This window comes from Mrakia frigida, assembly GCF_051309035.1.
Source record: "Mrakia frigida strain ATCC 22029 unplaced genomic scaffold BDY24scaffold_18, whole genome shotgun sequence".
Taxonomy (NCBI): Eukaryota; Fungi; Basidiomycota; class Tremellomycetes; order Cystofilobasidiales; family Mrakiaceae; genus Mrakia; species Mrakia frigida.
Genome location: NW_027481263.1, coordinates 196,183 through 222,471, shown reverse-complemented (window position 1 = coordinate 222,471; position 26,289 = coordinate 196,183). Strand labels below are relative to the sequence as shown.

At 53.5% G+C, this 26,289-nt stretch overlaps 9 protein-coding genes and 1 non-coding gene across 10 annotated transcripts; 5 read left to right on the top strand and 5 right to left on the bottom strand.

Annotated features, from left to right (window-relative positions):
• Window positions 1–127: 127 nt before the first annotated feature.
• On the top strand, window positions 128–5,456 carry BDY24DRAFT_362949 (uncharacterized protein). Its single transcript, XM_076637894.1, has 13 exons — window positions 128–433; window positions 779–1,346; window positions 1,510–1,627; window positions 1,763–2,573; window positions 2,681–2,854; window positions 2,944–3,098; window positions 3,190–3,281; window positions 3,364–3,670; window positions 3,749–3,830; window positions 3,900–3,955; window positions 4,033–4,119; window positions 4,203–4,340; window positions 4,412–5,456. The coding sequence occupies exons 1-13, from the start codon at window positions 307–309 to the stop codon at window positions 5,333–5,335; spliced, it is 3,639 nt and encodes a 1,212-aa protein (XP_076495975.1). The 5' UTR covers window positions 128–306; the 3' UTR covers window positions 5,336–5,456.
• A 443-nt stretch (window positions 5,457–5,899) lies between these two features.
• BDY24DRAFT_391128 (mannosyltransferase putative-domain-containing protein) lies at window positions 5,900–8,485 on the top strand. Its single transcript, XM_076640768.1, has 8 exons — window positions 5,900–6,637; window positions 6,733–6,928; window positions 7,009–7,067; window positions 7,145–7,244; window positions 7,330–7,395; window positions 7,497–7,621; window positions 7,740–7,856; window positions 7,939–8,485. The coding sequence occupies exons 1-8, from the start codon at window positions 5,963–5,965 to the stop codon at window positions 8,278–8,280; spliced, it is 1,680 nt and encodes a 559-aa protein (XP_076495974.1). The 5' UTR covers window positions 5,900–5,962; the 3' UTR covers window positions 8,281–8,485.
• Window positions 8,486–11,385: 2,900 nt separating this feature from the next.
• Window positions 11,386–13,385, top strand: BDY24DRAFT_407146 (glycoside hydrolase family 71 protein; the record flags this gene model as incomplete). The annotated part of the gene is made up of 9 exons (XM_076642740.1): window positions 11,386–11,459; window positions 11,547–11,664; window positions 11,763–12,077; window positions 12,170–12,226; window positions 12,309–12,387; window positions 12,467–12,549; window positions 12,632–12,751; window positions 12,870–12,983; window positions 13,131–13,385. 9 exons carry the CDS (start codon window positions 11,386–11,388, stop codon window positions 13,383–13,385), a joined length of 1,215 nt encoding a protein of 404 aa, XP_076495973.1.
• Window positions 13,386–13,945: 560 nt separating this feature from the next.
• On the bottom strand, window positions 13,946–15,283 carry BDY24DRAFT_391123 (uncharacterized protein; the record flags this gene model as incomplete). The annotated part of the gene is made up of 2 exons (XM_076640767.1): window positions 14,351–15,283; window positions 13,946–14,244 (listed from the first exon to the last, which is right to left on the bottom strand). A coding segment is annotated over exon 1 (860 nt), but the record flags the coding sequence as incomplete, so codon positions are not given.
• Window positions 15,284–16,040: 757 nt separating this feature from the next.
• Window positions 16,041–17,640, bottom strand: BDY24DRAFT_391121 (uncharacterized protein). The gene is made up of 8 exons (XM_076640766.1): window positions 17,378–17,640; window positions 17,040–17,149; window positions 16,886–16,948; window positions 16,731–16,782; window positions 16,561–16,641; window positions 16,496–16,500; window positions 16,371–16,400; window positions 16,041–16,279 (listed from the first exon to the last, which is right to left on the bottom strand). Exons 1-8 carry the CDS (start codon window positions 17,592–17,594, stop codon window positions 16,139–16,141), a joined length of 699 nt encoding a protein of 232 aa, XP_076495971.1. The 5' UTR covers window positions 17,595–17,640; the 3' UTR covers window positions 16,041–16,138.
• A 100-nt stretch (window positions 17,641–17,740) lies between these two features.
• Window positions 17,741–19,212, bottom strand: BDY24DRAFT_391117 (WW domain-containing protein). Its single transcript, XM_076640765.1, has 6 exons — window positions 18,954–19,212; window positions 18,479–18,827; window positions 18,296–18,386; window positions 18,063–18,220; window positions 17,914–17,971; window positions 17,741–17,837 (listed from the first exon to the last, which is right to left on the bottom strand). Exons 1-5 carry the CDS (start codon window positions 19,169–19,171, stop codon window positions 17,963–17,965), a joined length of 825 nt encoding a protein of 274 aa, XP_076495970.1. The 5' UTR covers window positions 19,172–19,212; the 3' UTR covers window positions 17,741–17,837; window positions 17,914–17,962.
• An 800-nt stretch (window positions 19,213–20,012) lies between these two features.
• BDY24DRAFT_t59 lies at window positions 20,013–20,085 on the top strand. The gene has a single exon. It is a non-coding gene; the product is annotated as a tRNA-Ala (tRNA).
• Window positions 20,086–20,781: 696 nt separating this feature from the next.
• Window positions 20,782–21,698, bottom strand: BDY24DRAFT_391116 (uncharacterized protein). Its single transcript, XM_076640764.1, has 6 exons — window positions 21,597–21,698; window positions 21,465–21,509; window positions 21,264–21,352; window positions 21,144–21,191; window positions 21,030–21,049; window positions 20,782–20,943 (listed from the first exon to the last, which is right to left on the bottom strand). The coding sequence occupies exons 3-6, from the start codon at window positions 21,342–21,344 to the stop codon at window positions 20,799–20,801; spliced, it is 294 nt and encodes a 97-aa protein (XP_076495969.1). The 5' UTR covers window positions 21,345–21,352; window positions 21,465–21,509; window positions 21,597–21,698; the 3' UTR covers window positions 20,782–20,798.
• Window positions 21,699–23,113: 1,415 nt separating this feature from the next.
• On the top strand, window positions 23,114–24,025 carry SDD2 (Sdd2p; the record flags this gene model as incomplete). The annotated part of the gene is made up of 4 exons (XM_076644642.1): window positions 23,114–23,332; window positions 23,408–23,595; window positions 23,695–23,743; window positions 23,814–24,025. The coding sequence occupies exons 1-4, from the start codon at window positions 23,311–23,313 to the stop codon at window positions 24,023–24,025; spliced, it is 471 nt and encodes a 156-aa protein (XP_076495968.1). The 5' UTR covers window positions 23,114–23,310.
• A 304-nt stretch (window positions 24,026–24,329) lies between these two features.
• BDY24DRAFT_391112 (ATP-dependent Clp protease proteolytic subunit) lies at window positions 24,330–26,123 on the bottom strand. Its single transcript, XM_076640763.1, has 7 exons — window positions 25,842–26,123; window positions 25,660–25,725; window positions 25,373–25,507; window positions 25,090–25,162; window positions 24,944–24,994; window positions 24,646–24,792; window positions 24,330–24,468 (listed from the first exon to the last, which is right to left on the bottom strand). The coding sequence occupies exons 1-7, from the start codon at window positions 26,091–26,093 to the stop codon at window positions 24,341–24,343; spliced, it is 852 nt and encodes a 283-aa protein (XP_076495967.1). The 5' UTR covers window positions 26,094–26,123; the 3' UTR covers window positions 24,330–24,340.
• Window positions 26,124–26,289: the final 166 nt, after the last annotated feature.

The window sequence follows — 26,289 nt, the reverse complement described above, 5'->3', positions numbered from 1 at the left end:
CTGTAGTATCCCTCTCTGTCTCCGTTCCAACGAAAAGCTTTTCTTCGTTGATATTTTCGCGTCGTGTGCGTCATGCTGAAATCGTGAGCTCCCAGTCCCTCCCTCCTTCCTCCCCTTCCTTTCTTCTCCTCCATCCACGACCTTGCCCATCCACTCAGGAACTAATTTCTTTCCTCCCTTCCTCTACCCTCGGACACCCCTCGCTTCGATCCTCATCCTCGGAAGCCCTTCTTCACTTCTCTCGCTCGAGCTTCCAGCGGCCACCTCCACCCTTCCACCTTCTCCTCCTCCCTTCGTTCGTTCTCGATGGCTCCTTCCTCTTCCTCGTCCAAACCCAAATCGATCTCTCAACTTCGAATGGAAGGTGGGAACAGGGAGGTGATTGATATATCTTCGGATGAGGAGGATCAGGATAGCAGTGGCGGAGATCAATGTGAGTCCGAGAGACGGCGGTTTGGGTTGCGAGACGGGCTGGGACGAGCAAGGAGATCGGGGTGAAGAGAAGATAAGATAAGGAGTGAGGATAAAGCGAGGAGGCCGGGTGGGTGTATGCTGTTTGGGAGAAGTGAGGATGGGGAAGATGTGGTGGCGAGAGCGAGAGAAGGAGGGTGAGGGAGGAAGGAGAAGCTCAACCTCCCTTCCTCCCTTCGTTTCCTGCCCATCGAAGCAGCCTCGGATCCGAACTCGCTTTCTATACTCACACAATCGGCATCTATCTCTCAAGTGCTCAGATCACTGACGATCTTATCTCCGTTCCTTCGTTCGTTCCGAAACCCAGACGGTCCTCCTCCTCCTCCACCTCGAGCTCGCCCTCCTCCTCCTCCTCAAAACGCCGTCGCTTCTTCCTCTACTCAGTACTCAATCCCTCCGATGAAGAAGATGTTTGAACGGCCTAAACCCAAGATGAAACCAAAACAACAACAACAACAGCAACAACCCAAGCCCAAAGCTTCCTTGACCTCGTCGAAACCTCCACCACCCAAACGACGTCCCTCCCCAGCTCCCGCTCCTCCTTCGTCCATCGCCTCCTCTTCCTCCTCAAAAGACTCCTCCTCCTCCTCCGAAGAATCCGAATCCTCCGACGACGAAATGGAGGAAATCCAACTTCCATCAGCCTCCACAGCCTTGGCAGCAGCTCGAGCGGACGACGAGGAGGAACACCCTGCTCTGGTCCTGCAGCGACAGGAGGAGGAGGACGCGAGGGCTGCTCGAGGAGAGGCAGAGGGAGAGAAGCGGATCTTTAAGGATGGGAAAGGTGGGAACGCTCCTCCGATTCAGATCCAGTTGGGAGGGGAGGAGGAGGGAGGAGGGAGGAATGGGAAAGGTGGGAAGAAGAAGGCGAAGAAGTGAGTTTCGGTATATATCTTTAGGTTGGATGATAAGGAGGTGGGAGGTGGTCATGGTTCGGGTGCTGGTACTCTAGTGGGAAAGGTTTGATTGAGCCGAGATAGAGCGAAGGAGAGAGCTCGAGAGCTGACCTCTCGTCTCCTCGTCCTTGTTTCTTGACAGATCTCTGTACACCCCTCAAGATCGACTCACCCATCTCACAGCTCACATGATCCACACCATCTCTCTCCTCGCCAACGCAGGTCATCGGAATCGACTCTTGAACGGCGAACTTCTCAAGGTCAGCTCGCTTCTTCTCCTCTTTCGACGCGTCTCTCCCTCCTTCCTCTTTCCTCTTTCTCTCCCTCTCACTCACTCCTTCCTTCTTCCTCCCTCCATCCCTCCCTTCTTCGTACAAATTTGATCAACATCTCAGGCCCGACTCCTCTCCCTCCTCCCACCTCGCATCCCCAAATCCTTCACCTCCATCCACCCTCGAACCGAACCCGACGCCGCCAAACGAGCCCGTCTGTTCGACAAAGCTCTCGCTTCCTTCGTCGACTGGTTCGCTCAGGAGTTCGAAACGGACTACCATCTCGGAATTCGAGGGAGATCGTGGGACCATTCCCTTTCTCTTCCTTACCCTTTTCCCTCGTCCTCGCCGAAGAAGAAGACGAAGACGCCGGACAGGAAGGGGAAGGGAAAGGCGAAACAACAACAACACGACGAGGAGGAGGGAGGAGGAGAGCAGGAGGCAGACTTGAGCGTCTGGGGAGGAGAACTCATTCGAACCGAAAAGAGCCTGCAGAAACGAGCTCTGGTGATGAGAGGATCTCGAGACGTAGGAGCGCAACTGTTCGTCGCTGCTGCTAGGAGTTTAGGTCTGGGAGTGAGGTTGGTGGTTAGTCTGCAGAGCGTTGGGTGGAGGATGGGGGATGGAGTGAAACCTGTTTCGAAACCGAAGGAGCCGAAACCGCTTCCTGACAAGGACGACGACGGGAAGGGAGAGGAGGAGGAGGAGGTGGATCCGAACAAGCCTGTGAGGTGGATCGATAGGAAGGAAGGGGAGAGGTTCCCTGGGTTGGGGAATAGGATGGGGGTGGAGGTTGGTGGAAGTGGGAAGGGGAAGGGGAAAGAGAGGGAGAAGGAGATCCCTGCTGCTTTGATGATCAAGCCGAGGAAGAAAGGGAGGAAGCTCGGAGGAGGGAGGAAGGGCAAGTTTGGGGAGAAGGTTGGGGATGTGGATGGTGAGTTTCCACTCTTTCTGTTTGTTTGCCTTCGAGAGAGGAAGGAGAACGAACGAACGAAAACTGACGCGTCGCGCTTTCTTTGGCTTCGTGTTGGGTTGGAACAGCTCCTTTCGACCCTCTTTCGGCACCCATCTTCTGGGCGGAAGTCTTCTCTCGACCCGACGGAGAATGGATACCTGTCGATCCGATTCGGGGATTCATCCGACGGACGAAGGACTTCGAACCTGCGGGAGAAGGGTTGAGGAACCGGATGGTTTACGTCGTTGCTTTCGAGGAGGGTGAGTCCTTCTTCCGACGTTCGAAACGCACGAAACGAAACGAGAACGAACCTGACGCCTCTTTTTCTTCGTTCGTTCGTTTTTCGCAGATGGTTCAGCGAAGGATCTGACGAGGAAGTACCACTCGAACTTCCACGCCAAGGTTCCGAAACTTCGAGTTGGGTTAAAGCTCAAGGTTGGGGATAAGGGAGGAGTGGACTGGTGGGGTAATATGATGAGGTCGATGGGGAGAGGTTACGAGTTGGTGAGTTTTTTGGATAGGTTCGACGCGTCGAGGTGTTCGTTTCGGTTTTTCGAACTGACGATGCTCTTCTCTTCCGGTTCTGACGAAACAGCAACGAGACATCACCGAGAACGCCGTGCTGGAGAAGAAGGTCAAGAAGCTCGGAATGCCTACGACTCTCGCTGGTTTCAAGAATCATCCTGAGTTCGTCTCGTTCTCCCGCCCTTCCCTTCCTCTCCTCCTTCCTCCTCTAATCTCTCTCCTCCGCCTTCTTTCCTTCTCGCAGCTACGTCCTCGAACGTGATCTCAAAGTCTCCGAAGTCATCTACCCCAAGATCCAACACTCCGTCTTCCGAGGCGAACCCGTCTACCCTCGTTCCAACGTCGTCGAGTGCCGATCCGAGGAAACCTGGATGCGACAAGGCCGAGAGGTTCTCAGAGGCGAAGAACCCATGAAGCTGGGGAAGATGAGAGCTGTGACGATCAACAAGAAGAGGGAGATCGAGGCTAGTAAGGAGAGAGGGGACGAGATGAAGCAAGAGTTGTATTCGTTGGAGCAGACGAGGTTGTACCAGGCGCCGGCGATCAAGGATGTGAGTCTCGTTCTCTCTTTTTTTCCCTTTTGCGCTGTTCGAGGCTGATTCGAGTTTGCGTTTGGTTCGGTGCTGTAGGGGAAGATCCCGAGGAACGGGTACGGGAACATCGATCTCTTCACGCCGACGATGCTTCCTCCTGGAGCCGTTCATCTTCCTTGTGAGCTTTCCTTCTTCCTTTCTCATTCTCTCGAACTACAGCTGATCAGATCTTCTTCATCTCTCACAGTCAAGGGAATCGCAAAGGTCGCCAAAAAGCTCGAGATGAGCTTCGCAGAGGCTGTCGTGAGTTCGCCTTCCTCCCGTTCGACGGCGTTGTTCGATTTCGATTCCTGACTCGTCGCTTCGTCCGTGTCTCACAGACTGGATTCGAGTACAAGAAACAACGCGCTATCCCTGTCACTACTGGAGTCGTCGTCGCCGAGGAGAATCGAGACATTCTGATGGACGTGAGTTTCTATTCCCCTTCTCGTCCTCGATGTTGAGGCGTCGAGCTGACCTTCCCCTCCCTCCTCGATCTTGTTTTCGACAGGCCTACGAAGCTGCTACCGCCGATGCCGAGGAGAGAGAGCAAGCCAAACGCAAAGCTCGAGTCATCAAACGATGGCAGAAGCTCGTCACCGATCTTCGAATCAGGAAGAAGCTTCAGGTCGAGTACGGGAAAGCTGCTGTGAGTCTCTCGTCTCTTTTTCTCGACTTTCCTAAAGTCCTCGCTGACTTTTCTTCCTCCCTATTTCTTAGGCTGCCGACGATTCGTTCCAAGCTCCCGGAGGATTCGACCAGGACGAGTCGAGAGTGCAAGAGCATCAGTTCCCCAAGGCGAAGCACATCACGGTTCGAGTCCCCTCCGAGGAGAACTCTCGTCGCTTCGAGGAGACCGCCGATCAGGATCCGCCGATGGAGAACAACCAGCAACCGGACGCGTGGGTTCCTCGTCCCGTCGAGGAGGATCGAGGAAGGATCTCGTCGGACGAGGAGGAGGAAGCACAGGACGAACCTCAACAGCCCGTCGCGTCGTCGTCGAAGATCATCCTCTCGCCAGGCAAGAAGCTCGTCCCCAAGTCACTCGAGGACATGCTTGCTCAGCAACAAGCCGTCGACCAGGACTCGGATCTCTCTTCAACTATCGACGACGACGACGAAGAGGAGGAAGACGAACACGAAGCTCCCAAACGACCTTCTCGAACTCGCTCGGCCAAGGAACCTTCTCTCCAAGCTCCCACCTCCGCCTCCAAACCCTATGCTCCCATCCCCCGAATCACACTTCGACGATCAGCTCCTTCGTCCCCAGCTCCAGCAGCTCCCTCCCCTCGTCCAACTCGAACCTCCTCCCGTCCCAAACCCAAACCTCGTCTCGCCGCTTCAGCAACTCCTCAAGGCCGAACCTCAACTCGATCGGGAGGAACTCGAGCCGCTGCTCCTTCGACTGGATCCTCTAGGAAACGAGGTCGTCGAGACAATAGTGACGAGGAGAGCGATAGTGATGAGGTGACGGAGGACTTTGAAGGAGGGAGGAGAGCGGCTGTTACGTCGGCGACGCCTGCTCCTGGAGGGAGAGCGTTGAGGTCGAGGGTAAAGAAGGGTGCGGAGGATATGAAGAGGGATGAGGAGAGGGAGAGAAGAGAGAGGGGAGCGATGCAGGAGGTGATTGAGTTGAGCGATTGAGGGAGAAGGAGAAGGGCGGGCCGTCGCGTCTTCGATCCGTCGTTCGTTTCTTTTGTCGTTCAGTAGAATCTTCTCGTATATAGTTGATGTCATCTTGATCTTGATTGAACGTTTTATTCTTAGGGCTCGGTCTCATGGCTGAGAGAGGAAAGAAAGGTCTCGATGCTTTGAGGTCAGTTAGTCAGACGCATGCGTCCTACTTTCTCTCGATGTCAACCAACAACACTGCTGACTCTCCTTTTGATTCTTGAATAGACAGAGACAAGTTCTACCTCAACATCCACCTTCTTGAATTTTGAATTGTATAAATCCGACTTCGATGCTTTTTCGCTTTCTTCTCACGTCGTCATCGATCCGAATCCTCGCGTTTCTGAGGGAGAAAACCTTCCCTCTGCTTCCTCCTCATCCAACCACATCTCGGAGAAAGTATTCCTACTTCTGATCGTCTCTATGGTCCATCAGAAGCTTTTCTCTCCTCCAAAAACGAGCTCAAACCACCCGCGGCGTCGCAGTTCGAAATGAGCTTCACCTTCCTCCCTCTCCTCTCCTCCTCTTTCAGCTCCCAACGCCGACCTCTCACAACTCAGCCTCCTCTCAAACTCGCTGGTTCGAGATCCTATTTTCACTATGCTCCTCCGGAAAGGGAACGCCTTGATCCTGCTGGTCACCATCTCCCTCACCGTCCTCGTCTTCTTGACCTTCTTCTCTTCGAGCTCAACCTCCTCCTCCTCTCCTCACTCCTCCTCCCACCTCTTCGACTCCCCTACATGGGATCTCTCCTCGGACGAATCGTTATCAGGAGGCGTTCATATCTTACCTATCGACATGGGACACCCCAACGATCTAGGAGATCAAGGAGAGGTCACTTTCACAAACGACGACGACGAGCTCAAGCTCAACTCTCCTCCTCCTTCCTCCCCTCAAGATTCAGACTCCTCCCCCATGTCCGGCTCTCCAGATCCTCGCCCTTTACTCTCCTTCCCTACCCATCCACCGTTAAGGACTCGCTTAGAAGCTTTCCTACGTCGTCCAACGCTCTCTTACGAGCAAGCTCTCGAGCACAACGTCAAGCTCTGTCCGCTCGAGATTCACGATCGTCAGGTCAATCCGGATCAACTCAAGGGAGAGAGGGAAGGATGGAAGACTTTGACGGTGGAGGAGATTGGGAGGAGAAGAAGGAGTTTGGTGAATGGGTTGTCGAAGGTCGAGGAAGGTGGGAAGCAGGTCGTTGCTGGGATGGAGATCGAGGGAGGAGGAGCGGGAGCGGGAGGGAGAGGGATTGTAGTCGCTGGTGGGAATCAGGTGAGTCTCTGTCGATATCTCGGCTCATCGGGGGGACCACACAAAGTTAACGAGTGCCTGAACAATATTCTTCGTCGATTCCATCGCTCTCCCAGGACACAACAGCTCGAATCCTCACCCTCCTCCGAATCCTTCGTTCGACCCGTCTCAACTCGACTCTTCCCGTTCAAGTCTTCCACTTCAAGGGAGAGATCACAGCCGAGAACGAGAGGGACGAGATCAGATTGCTCGGTGGGGAGTTGTTCGAGTTTGAAGGGGAGGAGAAGGAAGCTGGCGTCTGGAAGAACTTCCGTGAGTTTTCGAGCGTTTCCCTTTTGTCTGTCTGTTTCTCTCTCTCGGCTCACCTGTTCGTTTCCGTTTGGATTTGGCAGAGATCAAAGCTCTGGCGATCTTGCAGTCGACGTTCTCCGAGGTTCTTTACCTCGATTCGGTGAGCTGCACGCTGCCTTCCTTCGACGTTACCTCGACGCGTCTCGCTCACTTCGCTCTTTGCTCTCTTTCTCGCAGGACAACCTCCCTCTTCAAGACCCTGCTGTCCTCTTCGACAGTCCTCTGTATACAGATGGAGGTCGAGCAGTCTTCTGGCCCGATCTGAACAAGGATCATCGTCAGTTCGGTTTCCTTTCTCTCTCTGTCTCTCTCGCCTCGTCCCTCCCTGACGCACAACCGTGTATCGTCTGTCTTTCTTACAGCTGAGAACGCCATTTTCCGAGTCCTGGGAGAAGAATGTCGTCACGAAGAGTGGCAGATCGACTCTGGTCCGTCCTGTTTCCTTGTTCATTCCTTCTCCTCGTCTCTCGATTCGACGCGTCCTGACTCTGTCCCTCTTTTCCTCAAATCTTCCTTCAATCCGATGCAGGTCAGATGCTGATTGACAAACGAGGAAACCAGGGACTCAACTTAGCTGCTCTGCATATCGCTGCTATTATGCAGCAGGATTACCGCTTCTGGTTTTCGCTTTCGGGCGGCGACAAGGACACGTTTGTGAGTCCTCTCACCGCTCTCCCCTTTTCTTTCGAGGATACGCTTTCCCACTCTCCCCCTTCGTCTTCTATATACTGATTTCGCTTCGCTCTGTTACGCCTCGCCTGCTTTGCCGCAGAGATACGCCTTTCACATCCTCGACATCCCCTTCGCCGCCTCCCCAACCTGGCTCTCCTCCATGGGCTCCCTCAACCCTTTCGAAAACAACCGATTCTGTGGTCATTCGATGCTGCAGGTACGCTCTTTATCCTATCGCTCGTTTCTTCGCCTCTCCCTTCCTCCCTTTCTCCCGCTCACTCCATCCTTCTCCCTCACAGTACTCCCTCCCCACCCTCCCACCAACCCCACTCAAACCCCTCTTCATTCACGCCAACCTCCTCAAACACACCGCCTCCCTCCCCCGAGGTTCCGTCTTCTCTCACATCAAATCCATCCGACCTTCGATCAAGACGACGCCCGAGGGGAAACGAGAGGGACTGGACGGAGCGAGGGGTTGGGTTTATCAAGGGCCTGGGAGGGGAATGTGTGTTGATTTGGAGTGGGTGGGTGGAGAAGAGGGAGAGAGTGGGAAGGATGGGGTTGAGACGAAGGAGTGGGAGGGGGCGAAGGAGTTTGAAGATCTGTTTTGGGAGATGGGAGGGAAGGTTGGGGGTTGGTGATGATGAGTTTATGATTACTGTAGTTCGTTTTTTTTGGTTGCTGGGCTGCTCGGGAAGGGGGTAAAGAGGAAGAGAGAGAGAAAGAGGTGGTTCGACTCGACGAAGCGTCTTGCTTTCGCTTTCTTCCGCACCTCTCGATAGATCATCCGATCGAGAAGAGGTCAGAAATATTGACAAACTATATATAGAAACGAAGTCACAAGCACCCGAGCAGCTCTACCAAAAGTTGACGGCGTTGGGGTAAGTTACCTTCGAACAAAAATCAAAAACGAGAGTCAGAGGTTAGCTCGTGCGTTCTGCTCTGCCCTCTTGAGAAAGACCGACGTACCTTCCATACTTCCACCAAGTCGCATGCCATCCCTTGAACACTCCAGGGACGAGAATCCTTCTGAGGATGGCAGGGAAGGGAGGGAACTCCTGGAGGTCGACGCGTCGAACGAATTAAAAGGGTCCGAAAGTCAGTTGAGCTCGTTCGTTGGAAAGAAGGGCGATAAGCTGAGACGACCGACCATCCCGGATCGGATGTTCACGATTGCGACGGGCTAATGATTGAGAGAGATTCAGATCACGAGCGAGAAAGAACGCTCGGACTGAGGAAGTCGAGTCGAGGTCTTTGCGTCGTCCAGACGAGCTGGATCGACGTCGGTTCAAAGAGCAGGTTTTCGCGTCGTTTTGGTTCACCCATCTCAAGTTTCGATAGAACTAACTCTCACTATAGCTTCGGAGGTTCCGAAAAGACGCGTTTTCCTTGCCGTTGGAGAGGAGAGAAAATCAGGAGTCGGCTCGGAGGATTTTTTGAACGCCTTCGGTGCCTGAGTTCATTTTCTCGAGAAGCCTTTAAGGGAAAGCTTGACCTCTTTTGCTACCCGCCATCTCTGGATGCGTTGTTGTGAAACAAAGCTTGGGTTCCTTGTTGTGGGTTCCCCTTCAAGAGGAAAAAGCTTGAGCATCAGGGCAATCAATGTTGAGCGAGAAATCAACTCCTCGATCGATCGCTTGAGCACCTTCCTCTTCCGGACGACGTGTCGCGCGAAGGTCGAAGTGCTCCTCCTTTTCTCTTTTGCTCTCCAACCACATTCCTCCCCTCTCCCCCCTCCCTCCTCTCTCTCCTTCTCCTTCCCTCGGTCCTAGTGATCACTTCGAAGCAGCAAGGCCTGTCCCTCTACAAACACACTCCACACTCTCCATCAGAACTCACTCGTCTTTGCTAGACAACGACGCTCCTTCCTCCTCCTCCTTCCTCGCCTTCCTTCCAACCATTCCATCCACCTTTAAACATCTTCCCGACCATGCTCTCCACCTCGTCAACCTTCCTCCTCCCTCTCCTCCTCCTCGCTTCGTCGGTCTCAGCAGCCCACGACAGCAACAACGCTCCTAAAAGTCGACGAAGACATCACGCTCGACTCGCGTCTTCCTCCTCCCCTTCAGCCCACTCCTCCTCGCCATCCTCTCCTTCCTCGGAAGCCAACGCCGCCGTCGTCTCAGTCTCAGCCCCCATAGTGGCTCGAGCGGATACCGTGTCTGGATGGACTTCTCAAGGATGTGTGGTGGATGCATACGCTCGAGCTCTCTCCGGCTGGAGTCACTCCTCCTCGTCTTGGACGCTCGACTCTTGTCTCTCCACCTGCGACGACAAAGGTTTTACCTATGCTGGTATGGAATGTGAGTCGTCTCTCTTTTCATTCCTTCTTTTTTTTTTTTGCTCGCCATCTCCTCTTCCGTTATCAATCAACAAAGAGAGGGGAACTGCGAGCTTTCGACGGATCAGGACGAGCGCGAGCTTCCCCTTCAATCTCGACTGCGATTCCAGTCCCAACGATGCTCGAACATCTACGCGTTCTATTCTCAACAAGGTTGAAGCTTGAACTGAACCAGCCACCTTCTTACTCTTCTTTCTCGCAGGGGGAACCGAATGCTACGTGAGTCTCACCTCCTCCTCCTCCTCCCTTTGTTCTCCTCCCTTGCCCTCCTCCTCCTTGGCTGGGCTGGTTCCCTCCGGATGATCCTCCCCTCCTTAGGTGGGATTCTATCGAACGCTCTCTTACCTCTCTCCTGCTCCCTTCCTTCTTCTTCTTCTCGTTCGCCTCCTCCTCCTCAGTGTGGAAACGAAGTCAACGCTCTTGGATCCGTCGGAGGCTTGCTTGGAGACTTGCTTTGCTCGATGGAGTGCGCTGGTGAGCCTCTTCCTCTCTTTCCTTTCCCTACTCATTCGAGTCGAGCTAACCTTGTTCTTCCCTTTCTCTACTAGATGGATCGATGTGCGGAGGCTGGTTCTCCCTCTCCCTCTACCAAAAGTCCACCTCTACCTCCTCCTCGACCTCAGCCTCAGCCCTCGCGTCCGCCTCCGCTACCGTCGCTCCTACTGCCACTGCTACTTCTGCTGCCGCCGTCTCTACATCCACCTCCGCCTGGACCAACCAAGGTTGCGTTTCCGATGGATCTACTCGAAGTCTGACGGGCTACGCCGAGACCAACTACGACGGATGGACCGTCGACGAGTGCGTTTCGACGTGTCAGTCGAAGGGATTCGCCCTGGCTGGTATTGAAGGTGAGTTCTCTACTGATTCTCTGTCGTCCTCGAAGAATGTATAGCTGACTCTACTTCCCTCGCTTCTCAACAGTCGGAACCGAATGCTACGTTCGTCTTCCACCTTCCTTCGAACTCTCGAGACGCGCCTCGTTCGAATCGAAAGCTGACCTTCTCTCCCTCAACAGTGCGGCAACTCCTTCAACACCGCTGCCAACACCTACCAAACTTCAGCTTGGGAGTGCACCTGGTACTGCTTCGGAACTCCCGACGTCTGTGGAGGACCTTGGAGGCTCTCGATCTTCTCGGATCAGTCCCTCGCCAACCTCATCGACGGATCTTCCGACTCGGATACCACAACCTCTACCTCCATCGCTGCCACCGCCACTCTCATCTCTACCTCCACCTCTACCTCTACCTCTACCTCCATCACCTCCACTTCGACTTCAACCTCCGTCGCTGTTCCCACGACTTCCTCCGCCGTCGCGTCGACCAGCACCACCTCCACTGCCGTCGCTCCCGTCTCGACCGTCACCGTTCCTTCCTCCTCTGGAACCAAGGCCTCCTACGTTCATTTCATGGTTGGAAATGCCTACCCTTACACCTACGCAACTTGGCTCAACGACGTCAAGTTGGCGAGCGCTGCTGGATTGTGAGTCTCCTTCCCTTTCCTCTTTTCTTTCAAGCCTTTCCTTCGATTCGTCGGTTTGCTGACCTTCTTCGTTTTTCCACTTCACAGCGACGGATTCGCTCTGAACATCGGAACCGACAGCTGGCAGTGGACTCAGGTCGCTTCGGCTTACCAGGCTGCTCAGGATTCCGGAACTGGCTTCAAGATGTTCCTTTCGTTCGATATGGTCCGTCCAACCCTTCTTCTTTTTCTCTTCCCTCAACTCAACTCGACCCCTAAACTGACGCGTTCCTCCCACTTCTCTCTCTCCCGCTCGTTCGACAGACCGTCCTCCCCTGCTCCTCCTACGACAACGCCGCCGCTCTTCGATCCTACATCACCACCTACGCCGCTCACCCTAACCAAGCATGGTACGGAGGAAAGATCCTCGCTTCCACCTTCGCTGGTTCCGACTGTACCTTCGGACAAGGAGGATGGACCGCTGGTTGGCAAACCGCTTTCAAGGACGTTCTTTCCAACGCTGGAACTCCCGTTTACTTCATGCCCAGTGTGTTCACGGATCCTTCGACGTTCGGAAGTGCGAGTGCGATGGATGGGGAGTTGAACTGGAACTCGGGATGGCCTATGGGAGGAGATGATGTGAGTTTTCGAAGGGAGACGAGGAGAGGAGCGTTGAACTGACTCGATTTCCCCTCTTCGTTCTCGTTCGATCTTGTCTTTGATCTCATCAGCTCGACTTCTCATCCGATACTACCTACATGAACGCTCTCGGCTCCAAGGGATACATGGTCAGTCTTGCTTCGCTCCAACATCGACGCGTCGAGACGAAACTCGAACTGACTCTCTCTCCCTTCGCTGTTCTTCGTTCAGGCCGCCGTCTCCCCTGTCTTCTTCACCCACTACGGAGTCAACAGCTGGAACAAGAACTGGATCTTCCGATCTGACAACTGTGAGCTCATTTTCCTCTCTTCGCTCTCCCGTCTCGTCAATTTCGGCACTGACGCGTCTTCCCTTCGTTCGTGCGACAGGGCTCTACGCTTCCCGATGGGAGACGCTCGTCGCCAACAGGGACAAGTTCGATTTGATCGAGGCCTTGACTTGGAACGACTACGTGCGTAGAGATCTCTTGACTTGCAAGTCTCGAAAAGGGAGGATGAAAGCTGACTTTTCTTCGCTTGCTTCGCTTCGTTCAGGGAGAGTCCTCTTACATTGGACCTATCGAAGGAGCTCAGCCCAACTCCCAGGCATGGGTTGATGGTTACGATCACACTGCTTTGCTCGATATCTCGCTGTACTACGCTACTGCTTTCAAGGTGCGTCTTCTCCTCTTCTTTTGTTCTTCGTCCTTCGTTCTTCGGTTTCGACCTTCCCTCTCTTTTGCTCGAGGACGTTCGCTGACTCTTCGTCTCGTTGTTGATGTGCTTCCTTCAGACCGGAGTCTACCCTGCCATCACGACCGACAAGATCTACCTGACCGCTCGACCTCACCCGGTCTACGCCGTCGCTACTTCGGATTCCGTCCCTTCGCCCAACTACCGAGAATACGTGAGTATCCAGCTTCCTTCTCTCTCTCTATATACATTCTCTTCTGGCTGCACACCGTCTCTTCAATTTCAAAACATCGTCGCTGACTCTCGTCGTTCCGTTCCTCCTCCCTCCCCTCCTCCTCCTTTCCTTCCCTCCCCTTAAAAGTCCGATGACAATTTCTATGCCCTCATCTTCGCCACCTCCGCCTGCACCGTCACTCTCACCTCCGGAGCTGGATCTCAGACTACCGCCGTCGCCGCTGGAGTCACTCGACTCTCCTACGCTCTCGCGACGGGATCAGGAATGGCGGCCACGATCTCGAGGAACGGAGCCGACGTCGTTTCTCACACCCCCGACTTCACGTTTGTGGCCAACCCGACGACCTACAACTTCAATTACGTGTTCACTCAGTCGTCGTAGATTCACATAGCCTATAACTCCCCCAATCCTCTTCTCCCTCGACGCGTCCGATTTCCGTGCTGGCTCACGCTTCGGTCTCGTCCCCCCTCCCATTCCGATCCAACCCATCCCATCTCAACCGCTTTCCTACTCTATCTATCCATCCATCCCATCGTAGACCTATCCCATCCCTTTCTCGGTTTTCTCGTTCTGTTTGTTTGTGTTTCCCCTCCCCATCTCTCATCTCCCACCGTCCCTCCCGTCCTAGTGTGTTTGTTTCCTCTCCCTCGCCTCCGTTTTTATCTACTTGTCCTGTCTCGGGTTTCGCTTGCTTGCGTTCGTTCTTTTTTCGTTCGTTCGTCTAGTTGGGTTTTGCTGCGAAGCTCTTTCACCCCTTGATGGGGCGGAGAGTTTAGTTATAGTGCTATTTGGTTAATAATGGAATTCATGTGTCGTTCAACAATGTTTACAGTGGGGATGATGAAAGAGAATATGAGGATGGGGCAGAAGGGGGAGAGGGAGGAGAAGAGACGCGTCGAGCTCTCGTTCGAGTCGGGTCTGTGCTGGGGTCTCTTTCGGCGGCCTGCGTCTCGCAAAAACGGAGCGGGAAGCGGAGATGGTCGGTAGGAGGAAAGAGCTGAGGATATGGACATTGATCCTGCAACGTACGAAAAGCGACAAAAGGTCTCAGATACATCGCCTTCAAACGCTGATGAAGATGCCAAAGGGACGAGAGCCGTCCGTCCTCTTGATGGATAGTTTGATGGACAAGAAATCTGGGATCTTGCGGATAGGAGGGAGGAAGATGGCGAAGAGTTGATGGGAGGAGAAGGAGGGAGGGAGACGCGTCGAAGCCGAGGGGAGTCGAGACGACGTGTTTCTGAAAGCACCGAAGCGAAGAGGAGAGGTCAGTACGAGAGAACGCTGAAGAAAGCTCGGGGTCTACGCTGTGTAGAAAAAAACCGGGACTCAAGGAAAGGAAGAACTCACAAACCAGCTTCCTCGAATAGTCGCGAGTCTCTTCCTCCTCGTCGTCCTCTTCCTCCTCCTCTTCCTCTTCCTCGTCCTCTTCCTCCTCCTTCCACTCGCCCTCCTCACAACCAGTCCACGGTTCCGCCTCCTCGAACTCCCTCCCTTCTTCCCCGTAAAGCTTCCTAGACGCCGTCGACCGGAGAGACTTGTCCATCTTTGCGACCAACTCCTCCCCGATCCTCGTCCTCCTCTCCTCCCCGGTCATCCTGCTCAACACCGCCAGCATCCCTTCCGTGATGAGCTCCGAGGGCGACTCTCCTTCCGCGTACTCTGGTGGATGTTCTCCATTAGCTTCCGCCTCCTCTGCTTCCTCTACTCGACAGAGAGCGTCGAGAGCGTTGAGTTTGGTGAGGAGGGGGGCAGATTTCATGGTCTTGATTGAGATGGATTGAACGAGATCGACAACGAAGGACCAGGCTTCTCCTTCGTTCCCTCGCATCAAGCCTTGGATAGCGGAGACCTCCTTGTTGAAGTCTTGAACTCGTCCTGAACCTTTAAGGAGAGGAGAGGCCGTAGAGATAGAGGATTGGAGGAGGGAGTCGACCTCGGGGGAGAGAGCGGCTGCTTTGAGGAGTAGAGCTTCGAGAGAGGTGGGAGAAAAAGCTTTGAGGAAGTCGACAGGAAGTTTTTTAACCTTGGGAGTGTAGGCTTTGGCTTTGGCTTTGGCCTTGGGAGCGACGACGACGTTCTTCTTGACGGCTTTGGCTTTCGGTTTGGGAGGAGGAGGGGGAGGTTCGACTCGAGCTCGTTTGTTGGGAACAGCGACGGCTGGAGCAGATTCGCGAGTGGAGGAGCGTCGAGGTCGGTCGGACATCGTAGGGAAGAGAGTAGAGTGGTGAGTTTTTGGAGGAAAGAAGCGAAGAAGGAAGGAGGGAGGGCTGAAGGAGTTGGAGGTCAACTTTGGAAACGAGCGAGCTCAACTCTCCTTCTGCAGGCTGATGCGAGTTTGAGCTCAAACCACAACAATCTCGTAGACTAGAATCCTACGTTATGGTCACCTCTACCTCATCGCACCTCCCTCTGCTCCCCACGGAACTCAAACAAGAGATCCTTCGCTTCTGCGATCCTCCAACGCTCGCTCAAGCAGCCCTCCCTTCTCTCCCTCACTCCCTCGCCCTCCTTCAGCTCGCAGGACCTCTTCTCTACGACGACATCACGATATCGGGATGGAAGAAGCTGATACTCATGTTCAACCTGCAGCTAACAAGTTACCCACCTTTCTGACCTCTCTAGAATCGAGCTGACCTCTCGTTTCAACTGCGTCTTCCCAGGCTTCACCTCGACGGCCTCCTCCCCTCCCCCATCTCGCTCCGTTCCTCTCCCTCTCCCAATGCCGCTCCTTCACTTTCATCGGAGCCAAAGAGTCGATCCCTGCTCAGCTCTCTCACTATCGCCTGTCTTCCTCCACGCCTATACCTCTCCAGGCCGTCACCATCAACTTGGCGGTGAGGAACGAGGTTGACGCGTCGAGCAGGTCGATCCGATGATCTTTGAGTGGCTCGACGCCGTGTTCGAGACTTTCGGCGCACATCTGCACTTTAAGCTTACACCGAGCTATCTCAGTCGAGCTCAAATAATCTGGAATCAATGCCAGAGCTTTCGGACGCTCCTCACAAGAGCGACCGTCTTTCCCTCTCTCGCTCGTCAAGCTGAACTCATCTTGATTGAAAGCTATCCCCCTCCACCATATCTCTCCCAGCGCGCTGTTTTGGGTTTTGACTCGTATCCTCCTCTCACCCCTCCTAATCCATAGGCTCCATTACCGGCGCTGAAAGGTCGGTTGCTGAGCCAGTTTCGCTTCCCTCTTCGACGAGATGCCAACCTTCGGTCACTGGAGAAGATTCCGAAGAGGATTTGGAGATGGCGATGATTTGATCGAGAAGCTGTAGAGCGCGAAAAGAAGGAGGAAGTGGTCAGATCGAGAGGAGGAGGAGACGGTGAGGATCAGGGAGAACGAGACGAGACGGAACGAACAGCGTAGACCTCTGGGGGAGCGGTTCGAGACTGCAGGAGAGCAAGAGAGAATCAAATATGTCAGTCAGGCTAGAGAGACATGCTACGGTCTGAGAAATAACGAAATCCACTCACAAAGACTGAACAAAGAGGAAAGGGCGACGAAAGGTCAGCTCGAGCGTTCGATTTGAGGCAGAGTCGTCAAACTCACTTTGAACGATCTCGTCCTGATCGTGGTAAGCCACTACAGCTCGGTAGTACTCCAAAGCGGCGAAATAGTACGTTGAGGGACCTGGGTGACAGGGAAGAGACGAAAACGAAGGAGACCAAGAGGTGAGCTCGAGTCGAGGGAGGAAGGAAGATGAAACTAAGCAGACGCACCACCTTCCGAGAGGATATCTCCAACGGTTGTACGCTTGAGAACGAAGGGTTCCTGTTTGGACGAAGTGAGGATAGATCAGCCGCGACTCTCGAAGTGCGTCGTCTGCACGGGCGACGGCAGGAGGAGGAGGAAGTTGAAGGACGAGAGGACGAACGACTTCTTCGGGAGTCTCAGGTTTGGGGAGGGTTTGGATCTTGATGAGATCACCTCGTACTTGCTACAGAAAGGTGTGGGAGCATAGAGAGGTTGGAGTGAGCTTCGAAGTTCGAGAGACGAAGGGAGGCGGAGGGGAGGAAGGAAGAGCTCACCTCGAAGTCCAGTTTGGTTGTAGCAGAGGGGGCAGCTACAGGAGCTGGGGTTGGAACTGAAGGTGCAGGTGCAGGCGTGGGTGTAGGTACAGCCTTCTTCTTTCTCCTCCCTGAAGAGATCAAAGAGTCAACGAGGTCAGCTCTTTGTTCAGAAGCAGGAAAGGGAAGGAGATTCCATGACGAGCTCAACTCTTCCTTCCTTGCTCCCCCCAGCCCTTCTCTACTTCCAGAGGCAATGCCCAGCCCCTAAACTTCGACCAGCACCTCGTTCCCCTTCCCAGCTCACGAGTTCGAGCATCAAGATGGAGAGAAAAGAGGCGAGAGACCATCGAACTCACTCTTCTCTCCTCCGGCTCTCTTCCGCTTCCCATCCTTCCCTTCTCCTTCTGGTGCTCGCAAAGCGTATCTGACTCCCCAACCGACGATGGCGAGGGTTGTAGTAGCTACGATGATGATTCTAGCTGTCCGGGCATCCATTTTTGGGGGGGGAGAGAGAGGGAGTTGTGACGGTTGGGAGAGCAGAACGAGCAGAGGTGATTCGATCGAAGGGAGCATCGAGTGGACCTTCCCGACCGGAGAAAGTTTCCTACAAGCGGCAAAGTTTGCTTCGATAAATAGCTCTTCTCTCGTTCTTCTCGAACTAGGGGAAAACTGAGGCTGGAGTGGGAGCAGTCTCTTCGCCCTCTCTGTTCGAATCGCGTCGGGAGTCAATCCATCTCTCAAGTTTGGGCCTCTCCGTTCTATCTACAGCTCGTGAATCTCATCAATCGACGCCACCTTTTCTTCTTGAGTAGTCACCTACATAAAATACAAGGGAAGGAAACGTCAGCGTCGTCGCACCAAGATCGTCGGAAGAGAAAACGCGTCGACTCACCTGTCCTCCTCTTGCTCCTGTATCTATTCCCACCACCCCTTCCTCCTATCTAAGAATGCTACGAGAGAAATATTCAAATTAATATGATGCTCAGTTTGGTTCCCAGCAGTCTCTGCCGGAAGAGAAAGCCACAGGAAAGGAAGACAAACCATCATTATCCCCCCTCCCATCCCTCCAAAGTTACCCAGGACCAACGGCATTTCCATCCCTCCTCCTCCTCCTTTGCGACCTCCTGAAGTGGAAGAAGCGCGTGAGTAGGGAGTGAGAGGAGGATTGTACTGGGTGGAGGAGGTAGGGTAGTAGCGTTCTGAATAAAGCGAGATGGACGTGTCAGTGTCCTCGGAAGAGCGATCAACAACGAAGCGAGGATGTGAAAACTCACGCATCCCGGGATCGTTTCGATGATCCTGCTGATACTGGATAAGAGATTGTCGTCGAGCGAGAAACTCTTCCTGCTGCCGCTGTTGACGTTCCTGTGAGACGCGAAAGAGGACACCAGATCAGGAACGAGTCGGCTACCGTTTCCCTCACCGAGAGACAATCAAGAGTAGGGCGTAGGACTTACCCTTCCAGCAGCGATCTTCTTCCTCTTGTCCGCATCTCGTTCAGCCTTGGTCGAACCGGTGAGCTTGTCCTTCATCTTCTCTCCGAAGCTTCGGTTCTCGGACTTTTCAGCAGCCTTCACATCGGCAGCCTTGGTTCGGTTCTCCTGAACTTGTTCTCGTTCGTGAATCTCGGCCTGAGAAAGGGAGGGAGTGGCAACTAGACCGTACTGCTGCTGCTGAGAGGAGGAGAAGGGCTGATGAGGTCGAGAGTCGGGGTTGGACCTGAAGCACTCGTCCTCGTCGAAGGGGTGAGTCCAAATACTTCGGGGAGGGTTGGCTTCGGTGTTGACGAAGAACTGATGTCCGCTCCTGGTGACGATGAAGTGGAGGGAAGAGGGAAGAGTGAAGAAAGGAAGAGGAGAGAAGTAAGAGGTCAGCTCTTGAACTGGTCCTCCTCCTGTCTTGATTCAAACGAGCTCCTTTTTGTAGCCGCACCCTTGATCAAATTGACGAATCCACCCTTCAGGAAGCTCCCTCTCTTCGTCCTCCATGCTCCGTCGAGAGACATCGTTCATGCCTGCAATGTGAGGGACAGCCAAATGACGAGCCGAAGGAAGCTCGTCGTCGGAGAGCTCCGCGAGGTCGTCCGATCCAGGCTGAGTTTGAGAAGGACGTCCTGAGTAGAGTGGGGGTTCGCTTGAAGGGATGGACATGGTTGATGTAAAAGAAGATTTTGTGGGCGTGTTGCGTCGGTGAGGGTTAGGGGGAGAGAAGGGGAAGGAAGGAAGTCTGCGTTTCCACCGAGTTCAAGTTGTTTGGTTTCGGGACGAGATTAAGCGTCGTGCAAAGTTACCGGTAAAGATCCGATAAGGAAAGGGAGAATATCAGAGAATATCAGAACAAAGTAGTAGTAGAAGATAAACTATCTCGTGGAGTCATACCGAGAAAGAAAACGCCTGACTCCGGCGGACCGAAAAAAGGAAGGCCGTGGACGCGTCGCTTTTTGGGGAGGCTTTGCTTTGAACTCAGAGCTCAGAACTTCAGAAGCAGACACAATCGTATGGCACGAGTGTAAACTTCTTTCTATGCCTCTTCGGCTGTTGATTGATATTGTTGTGGCTGAGCGAGAAACGCGTCTTCATCGTCGAAGCATCCCGTTCACTGCTTCTCCTTTCTTTAGCAGACTGCTCTCAAACGTGTCATGAAGTAGAAATATATACTCGCGTGGTTGGAGACGGAGAAATGGGCGAGGAAGCATGGATGTGGGAAGGCGAGGTGAGGGAGGGAAGAAGAGAGGAGAGAGGAAGGTGAGGACGGTAGTCTAGAGCTGCCCCAAAAAAAGAAAGTGAAAAACCTTCAGATTCGATCTGGCAACCTTGGGGACCCCGCGTTCTGACATCCTACCCGCCCCGACCAAATCTTGCACGAGTGATCCAAACTGACGTCGTCTCCTACTTTGCGAACATGACCCAGACTTATTAATCCCGTCTCCTAGGCAGAAGACCGCGATCGATGTCATCGAAAAAAAGCAGTTTGTCTGTTCTTCTTCATTTTGGGGAGTTAGCTCAGTTGGTAGAGCATACGCTTAGCATGTGTAAGGTCGTGAGTTCAATCCTTACACTCTCCATTCTTTTTGCCTTTGAAGATGGGGCAGCGACGTCCGGGGCGTTCTTTTTATTTACCCCTTGTCCTGTTTTTCTACTCTTCTTCCGAGTCGTTACAGCTTGTTTGATACTTTCGGACGCTCTCTCAACCGGAACGAGTCATCTTCCCTGCTTGGCGAGCTTGCGAAATGAGCTTGAACTTCGACTTAAACCGCGACGCGTCTCTTCGCTAGCCCTCCTTCTTCGTTTCCTTCCGTATATGCTGTGATGTAACCATAGAAGGATCGTGGAGTTCTCTACTTTTCGGTTGATTCGAGCTTACCATTCCCACTTGGTTGAAGGAGATCATTCAGCTGTGAGTTTGGGCCTCGACGCGTCCGATTCTGCTTCTTCCTTTTGTGTCTTCGGACAAGCACTTTGAGGAACGACAGAGGAGCTTACAACTTGTAGCTTTCCAGACTCGTTCCCTTCTTACCGACTTCAGATCTCACACCTTTTCCCCTCTTTCCTTCCCTCGATCCGCGTCCAACACGATCTCAGTGACTCACGACATCTTCTTGCCGCTCTTTTGGCCATCTTGAGTTAAGGGAATTGCGACTTCCGAAGTCAGAGTAAGGACCAAGAACTGATCAAGCGGTTGTGGCAAAGAGGTCCGAAGACTCGTTGACGAAAGAACGATCGCTCGGATCTCAAGAGGAGATTTGGAACCTCGGATCAATCGAAGAAGCACCATCTATCAGGACTTCTCGTGAATAAACTTCTGATCGGGACTCCAATAGGGAGGCGACGGCCCGTTCTGCTGAATTGTTGCGGACGACGACGACGCGACCGATCCCGACGCGTCGCCTCGCTTCCACAGCAGATCCCTCACTTCCTGGATTCTACGGGACAGGAAGATGTAGAAGAATGGTCAGCAGCATCGTCCGACCGAGAGGGAGGGTATTGAGACGCGAAGAGGCGAGCTCACTCCTCAACAAATGGTCCAAGCTGAGCAAAACGAAACCAAAAAAAAACGGCAACGTCACGAAACGGAAGTCAGTCCACGGATCAACGAGAGGGATCGGGCAGGAAAAAATCCGACCTTATTCGCGATGATAGCTCTACCAAGTTCGTGCAGTTTTTTGTCAACCTGGGAGCGGAAGAGGACGAGACGGGAGGAATCAGACCCTCGTTGAACGTCGAGCCGAAGGTCAAAACGCACCTGTTCTAGACTCTTCCCCTTCGACAACTTCGCCTTTGAGTAGCCCATGATTATAGCCTTTGAGTATGCTCGATCTGCCATTGCTCGCTCTGAAAATGAAGAAAGAAACGACCGCGCAAAATCGCAAAGGTCAGCACGACCGAGCAAGATCCAAGCTCAAGAAGCCAGAAAAAGTAGAAGAAGAGGACCTTATCTACTCACCAGACTGAAGAGCATCTATAGCTGCTGTCTGAGAAAGAAAGGAGTCTGGATCAGTCCGATGAAGAAGGACGGGAAGGAGGAGAGGGGGCTGAGCTCGCATCGCGGAGTCGAACCGAACCCAAGCTCGCTCACCTGGGTGTCCACGAAGATAGCGGTGGGGTGGTTGGAGGAAGCGAATCCGATCTCCATGTTGGTGCTTGATGTCAAAGAAGGGAGGAAAGCGGGAAGGAGGAGATGGGAGTTGAGGGGATGTCACCGAAAGTCGAGAGTCTTCGCAGGCAAGGTTCGAGCGTTCAAAGTCGGCTTCTTGCGGGCCGAGTTTGAATGAATCTGCTTTGGCGCGAAGATTTTTTCTGAGAGCACACTCGTCTTGACGAGAGGAGTGGCACTCGAAGCTCTATGCAGGGAGGAAGGAGAGAGGAAGAAGAACAAAACAACGACGCGACTGGAAATCGATTCACTGCAGCTTTCGCCTTTCTTCCTTTCCCTCTCCCAGGACGAGGACCAGCGTCCAGATTACAAGATGAGATAAAGCAATTTGAGAAGCGTATCAACTAATACGTGGCAAAGTTAAGGGGTGCGAAACTATAGCATCGAGGTGAGCTTCGAACGCATTCTCGCTCTCACTCTCCCTCTCCGCCTTTATACTCTTTCCCCTTGCCTGACTGAACACCTCTCTCTCTCTCTCTCTCTCTCTTAGAACTCCTACTAGCCATCTCGAACGGATACCTACCTCTCTCTCACTCTACCCGAGACCCTCATCCTCGACTTCTCCTCCGATCCCTCCGTCCTCCAGCTGGACGAGCACTCTCCCGCCGACTCTCTTCGCCCTCTCCTCTCCCAATCGACCGCGTCCAACTCTTCTGCTGCCAGCAGAGCAGTCAACAGCTCCTCGACTTCCTCCTATCTACCCTCCTTTCCTCATCTCAACCCGACTCGATGCGAGCGCCGAGCTACTGTACGACGCGCGGACCCTTGGACTGTACAGTGCAGAGTGAAGTGAGCAAACACAGCTTGGGTACTTCATCGGGAGGTCGAAGATGTGCGGGTCTTCTTGTTGAGCTGACTTTCCCTCTCGCTCGGCTCGGCTCGCTTTTCCTTTTTTTCAGCTCGACGCGTCGAACGGTTCTCTTTCCCTCGTCGCCCTTGTTCCATCGATCTCTTCTCTCCCCGGAGGACATCAACTTCTAAATTTTCTACCTTTTCAAAAACCTCTTCGTGAGTTCCTCTACCGTCCTGTACGTCTCTCCACGCTTTCGAGCTGATTTCTTTTTTCCATTTTTTTTTTTTTTCTTTCCGGAACTCCTCCCTGCCCTACCCTACTGCGATCTCCTCATGATCCAACTCCAGTCCGTCCTACTCTCGCACTACTCGAACCTCTCTTTTAATCTGCTTCGATCCCACCCGTCCTCGTCGTCGTGCGTCGCGCGTCGTCGCAACTCGCCTCTCTTTCCTTTCCTTTCCTTACCCCCCCTCCCTCCCACCTCTTTTTTTGACTCTGTTAGATGGACAGGCGTACTTTTTCATTAACGACATCAGGCCTTTTCATGCTCTCTCTCTAAAAAGTTCGAGCAAAGCAAGGGGAGAACAAAGCGTTTGACTCCCCTCTTGATTCTTCGACAAGGTCCTCTTGCAAGATGCTCCGGAATCCAGATCTGAAGAAATCAACCAAACCAATCGAGTTTAAGAGTCTTGACGAGATCCTCCCCCAACCAAAAAAAAAAATGCCTCCGAACTAGCACCCAAACGACATCTCTCCCCTCTAATTCCCTCCAATCTCATCTTCCCCTCGACCAAACCACCTCCTCTGTCCCCTTCCTTCCCTTCCTCCCTCATCAACAACACAATGGAAGACGACGACGATATCGGTTCGTTCCCCCTTCCTCTCTCTCTCCCTCTCCCAACTTCCCTACGAGCTAACCCTCCGCTCTTTTCTCTGCCAGCTGCCATCCGAGCTCGACGCCTCGCGCAACTTCAAGCTCAAGGAGGAGGAGGAGGAGGAGGAGGAGGATCGTCTTCTCGAGGCGCTGGCCCTTCTGCTGGAGGAGGTGGAGGAGGAGGAGGAGAGCAGCAGCAGAAGCAACTTTCTCAGGAGGAGCAGCAGCAGAAACAGAGGGCTGAGGAGGAACAGGTGAGTGGGTGGGTGGGAAGATGATTGATGAGAGAGAGGAAGGAGAAAAGGGACGAGCTCACGTTTCCTTCCCTTCCTCCTTCGTTTTCGTTAACACAGCTCCGAACGATCATGAGCACCCTCCTCGAACCTGAAGCAAGGGAACGACGTTAGTGCTCCCATTCATCCTTTTCAACCAAAACGAACAAGCTGAAACCTAACCTCTCCTTCTCGACAAGTCTCCCGAATCAACCTCACCCGACCTCACCTCTCCCGTCAAGTGCAGTCGATCCTGCTGAGGATGGCTCAGGGAGGTCAGCTCAGAGGCAAAGTATCGGATGACCAGCTCGTCGGACTGTTGGAGCAGGCTCAGGGGGGGTCCGGGGGTGCTGGGGGGGCTGGAGGGGGAGGAGGAGGAGGAGGGAAGATCGTGGTTAGTCCTGCTGCTTGAACTGTTTTTGTTTGGTTCTTCGGTCTTGCTGACTTGGGCTGGGTGGTTTGGTTTATTTGTTGGTTCGTTTCTCTAGTTCCAGCGAAAGGGACGAGACGAGTCAGTTCCCCTTCCTCCTTCCTTCGACAAGCTCGAGCTGACCTTTCCCTCTCTCTCCTTCCTTCCCTCCCTCCCTCCTTCCACTCTTTCTCTCGCAAGCTCCGACGACAGCGACTTCGATCTCTAACCCAATCGATTAATGAAATGAAACCTACGAAACCTTTTTCCTTCCTCGCCTTTCTCGCAGCGAAGCAAAAATCGAAGCTTATGTTACGATCATGCATCGTTCTTCTCCTCCTCCTCCTCCTCCCCGATCCTCTTCCGACTGTCCTGAATGTGATCCACCAGTCCGAAAGCTTTCGATTCCTCGGGCGTCAGGAACCTGTCTCTTTCCATGGCCGTGTCTGCGAGAAAGCGAAAACCCGTTTGCGAGGAAGGAGAGGGAAGAGACGCGTCGAGGGTTCAGCTCCTAGAAACGTTCGTTCGTTCGTTCCCTTCCTTCCTTCCTTCCTCCCTCCGAGCAGTTCGTTTCATCCCAAAAGGTGAAGGCAGGAGAGGAAGAAGAAAGAGACTCGACTCACCGAACCTCTCCCTAGCCTGCTCAGCAGTCTCCCCAGGGAAACTACAGTGGACTCGATAGATGTCCGTGAGAGCGGCTCTCATTCGAAGGATCTCTTTGGCGGTGATTTCGAAATCGGAGGCGTGGCCTCCTGCTCCTCCGGAGGGTTCTGTGTGAAGTGAGAGTGGGGAGAAACAAGGGAGGATGGGTCAGGATCAGTCAGAGGAGAGATCGAAGGAGAGAGAGGACGAAGACGAAGACGAAAGGACGAGAGACTGAAGGAGAGGAGGGAGAGAGGGAGAGGAGGGAAGGGGACGAACGATGAATCATGACTCGAGCGTTCGGGAGGATGTATCGATGACCAGCAGCTCCTGATGAAGGAAAAGAAAGTTTTTAAACGTCAGTCGAACCGAAAGAGAGAGGAGAGAGAGGAGGGAGGACGCGACGGGAGCAGTGAACGACGCACCTCCAGCAAGCAACAGCGATCCCATCGAAGCTGCTTGACCTATACAGAAGGTATGCACTGGTGCAGAGATGAACTATGAAACCGAAGCATGAGGAGTCCGAGGTCAGATCGAGACGAGACGAGACGCGACGACGGAGAGGAGGAAGCTAGGAGCGGGAGGGAGAACGACCGACGGACCTGCATCTGAACTCGTCAAAGAACGAAAAAGGCAAGGAAGGTGAAGATCAGTTCACCGTGACTGACCTTGTTCTTCAAGATAGACTGAAAAAAGAGAGGGCCTCACAGTATCGTAAATCGCCAACCCGCTCGTCACGACTCCTCCGGGCGAGTTGATGTACAGATAGATCGGTTTCGTCGGATCTGCTGCGTCCAGGTAGAGGAGCGAGGCGACGATGATGGTGGACATGGAGTCTTCGACCTATGTGTGTCCACCAGCGAGAAAGAGGTCAGCTCGGATCGAGAGAAGGGAAAGAAGGAAGGAAGGGAGGGAGAGAGCGAGCTCAACCCTCTTCGCTAGTCGTTCTTCTTCTTCGCAAGAAGAGAGACTGAGAAGTTGAAACGTGGCCGTACCTCCGACATACAAATAACCCTCTCCTTCAGTAAACGCGAGTACAGATCCGTTTGACCTCGGGATCCCTGTACGAGCGAAACGATTCAAGAAGGGAAGGAGGAGAAGTCGGTCAGCTTCGTCCTTCCCTCTTCTCTTCCTTTCTCTTCTTCGCTCGCTCATCTTGAGCTCGAAAAGGACTAACCTCGTCGAGCACATAAGGAACGAAAGTCCTCTTCTGAGTTCCCATCATCGCCGGTGTGCGGTTCGCATTGGTTCGATTTGGGGAGGGTTGCGTCGAGGAAGGGAAGGAGGACTGGGAGCGAAGGAGGGAGAAGGACCGTTGAACTGCTGCTGCTGCTGCTGCTGCTGCTGCTGAGGAGGAAGGGGTTGCGGAGGCTGCTATGCGAGAGGATGTGCACCTGAGGAGAGAGAGTGGGGAGGGGTGGGGAGGCATCTGGGTTGAGGCGACAAAGGGACGTGGTTGTTTGGGAGATGATCAAAGGAAGGTGAGCTCTGGAGGTCGAAGGCTGAATGAAGCGGAGTCTGAATCGTTCTTTCGTTGTAGGGATCGAGAAAACGTGATGTGAGAGAGTAGATATAGATGAGAACCCAAGACCAAAAAGTATAGATACAAACTAGAAAATCGAGCA

Coding starts and splice junctions, on each gene's coding strand:
- BDY24DRAFT_362949 (XM_076637894.1), top strand. CDS start 307: ATGGCTCCTTCCTCTTCCTCGTCCAAACCCAAATCGATCTCTCAACTT. Junction 3,099..3,189: donor TGGGGAGAGGTTACGAGTTG/GTGAGTTTTTTG, acceptor CTGACGAAACAG/CAACGAGACATCACCGAGAA. Junction 4,341..4,411: donor TCGAGTACGGGAAAGCTGCT/GTGAGTCTCTCG, acceptor CCTATTTCTTAG/GCTGCCGACGATTCGTTCCA.
- BDY24DRAFT_391128 (XM_076640768.1), top strand. CDS start 5,963: ATGCTCCTCCGGAAAGGGAACGCCTTGATCCTGCTGGTCACCATCTCC. Junction 6,929..7,008: donor TGGCGTCTGGAAGAACTTCC/GTGAGTTTTCGA, acceptor TGGATTTGGCAG/AGATCAAAGCTCTGGCGATC. Junction 7,396..7,496: donor AGAGTGGCAGATCGACTCTG/GTCCGTCCTGTT, acceptor AATCCGATGCAG/GTCAGATGCTGATTGACAAA.
- BDY24DRAFT_391121 (XM_076640766.1), bottom strand. CDS start 17,594: ATGCTCCCTTCGATCGAATCACCTCTGCTCGTTCTGCTCTCCCAACCG. Junction 16,783..16,885: donor CTGAGACTCCCGAAGAAGTC/GTTCGTCCTCTC, acceptor TCGTCCAAACAG/GAACCCTTCGTTCTCAAGCG. Junction 16,280..16,370: donor CTCCCCCAGAGGTCTACGCT/GTTCGTTCCGTC, acceptor CGCGCTCTACAG/CTTCTCGATCAAATCATCGC.
- BDY24DRAFT_391117 (XM_076640765.1), bottom strand. CDS start 19,171: ATGTCCATCCCTTCAAGCGAACCCCCACTCTACTCAGGACGTCCTTCT. Junction 18,387..18,478: donor AGAAGATCGCTGCTGGAAGG/GTAAGTCCTACG, acceptor CGCGTCTCACAG/GAACGTCAACAGCGGCAGCA. Junction 18,221..18,295: donor TCGAAACGATCCCGGGATGC/GTGAGTTTTCAC, acceptor CGCTTTATTCAG/AACGCTACTACCCTACCTCC.
- BDY24DRAFT_391116 (XM_076640764.1), bottom strand. CDS start 21,344: ATGGCAGATCGAGCATACTCAAAGGCTATAATCATGGGCTACTCAAAG. Junction 21,192..21,263: donor AGGGGAAGAGTCTAGAACAG/GTGCGTTTTGAC, acceptor TTCCGCTCCCAG/GTTGACAAAAAACTGCACGA. Junction 21,050..21,143: donor GAGCTATCATCGCGAATAAG/GTCGGATTTTTT, acceptor CGTTTTGCTCAG/CTTGGACCATTTGTTGAGGA.
- BDY24DRAFT_391112 (XM_076640763.1), bottom strand. CDS start 26,093: ATGCCTCCCCACCCCTCCCCACTCTCTCTCCTCAGGTGCACATCCTCT. Junction 25,163..25,372: donor GGTTGGCGATTTACGATACT/GTGAGGCCCTCT, acceptor TCGGTTTCATAG/TTCATCTCTGCACCAGTGCA. Junction 24,469..24,645: donor GCAGGCTAGGGAGAGGTTCG/GTGAGTCGAGTC, acceptor GCTTTCTCGCAG/ACACGGCCATGGAAAGAGAC.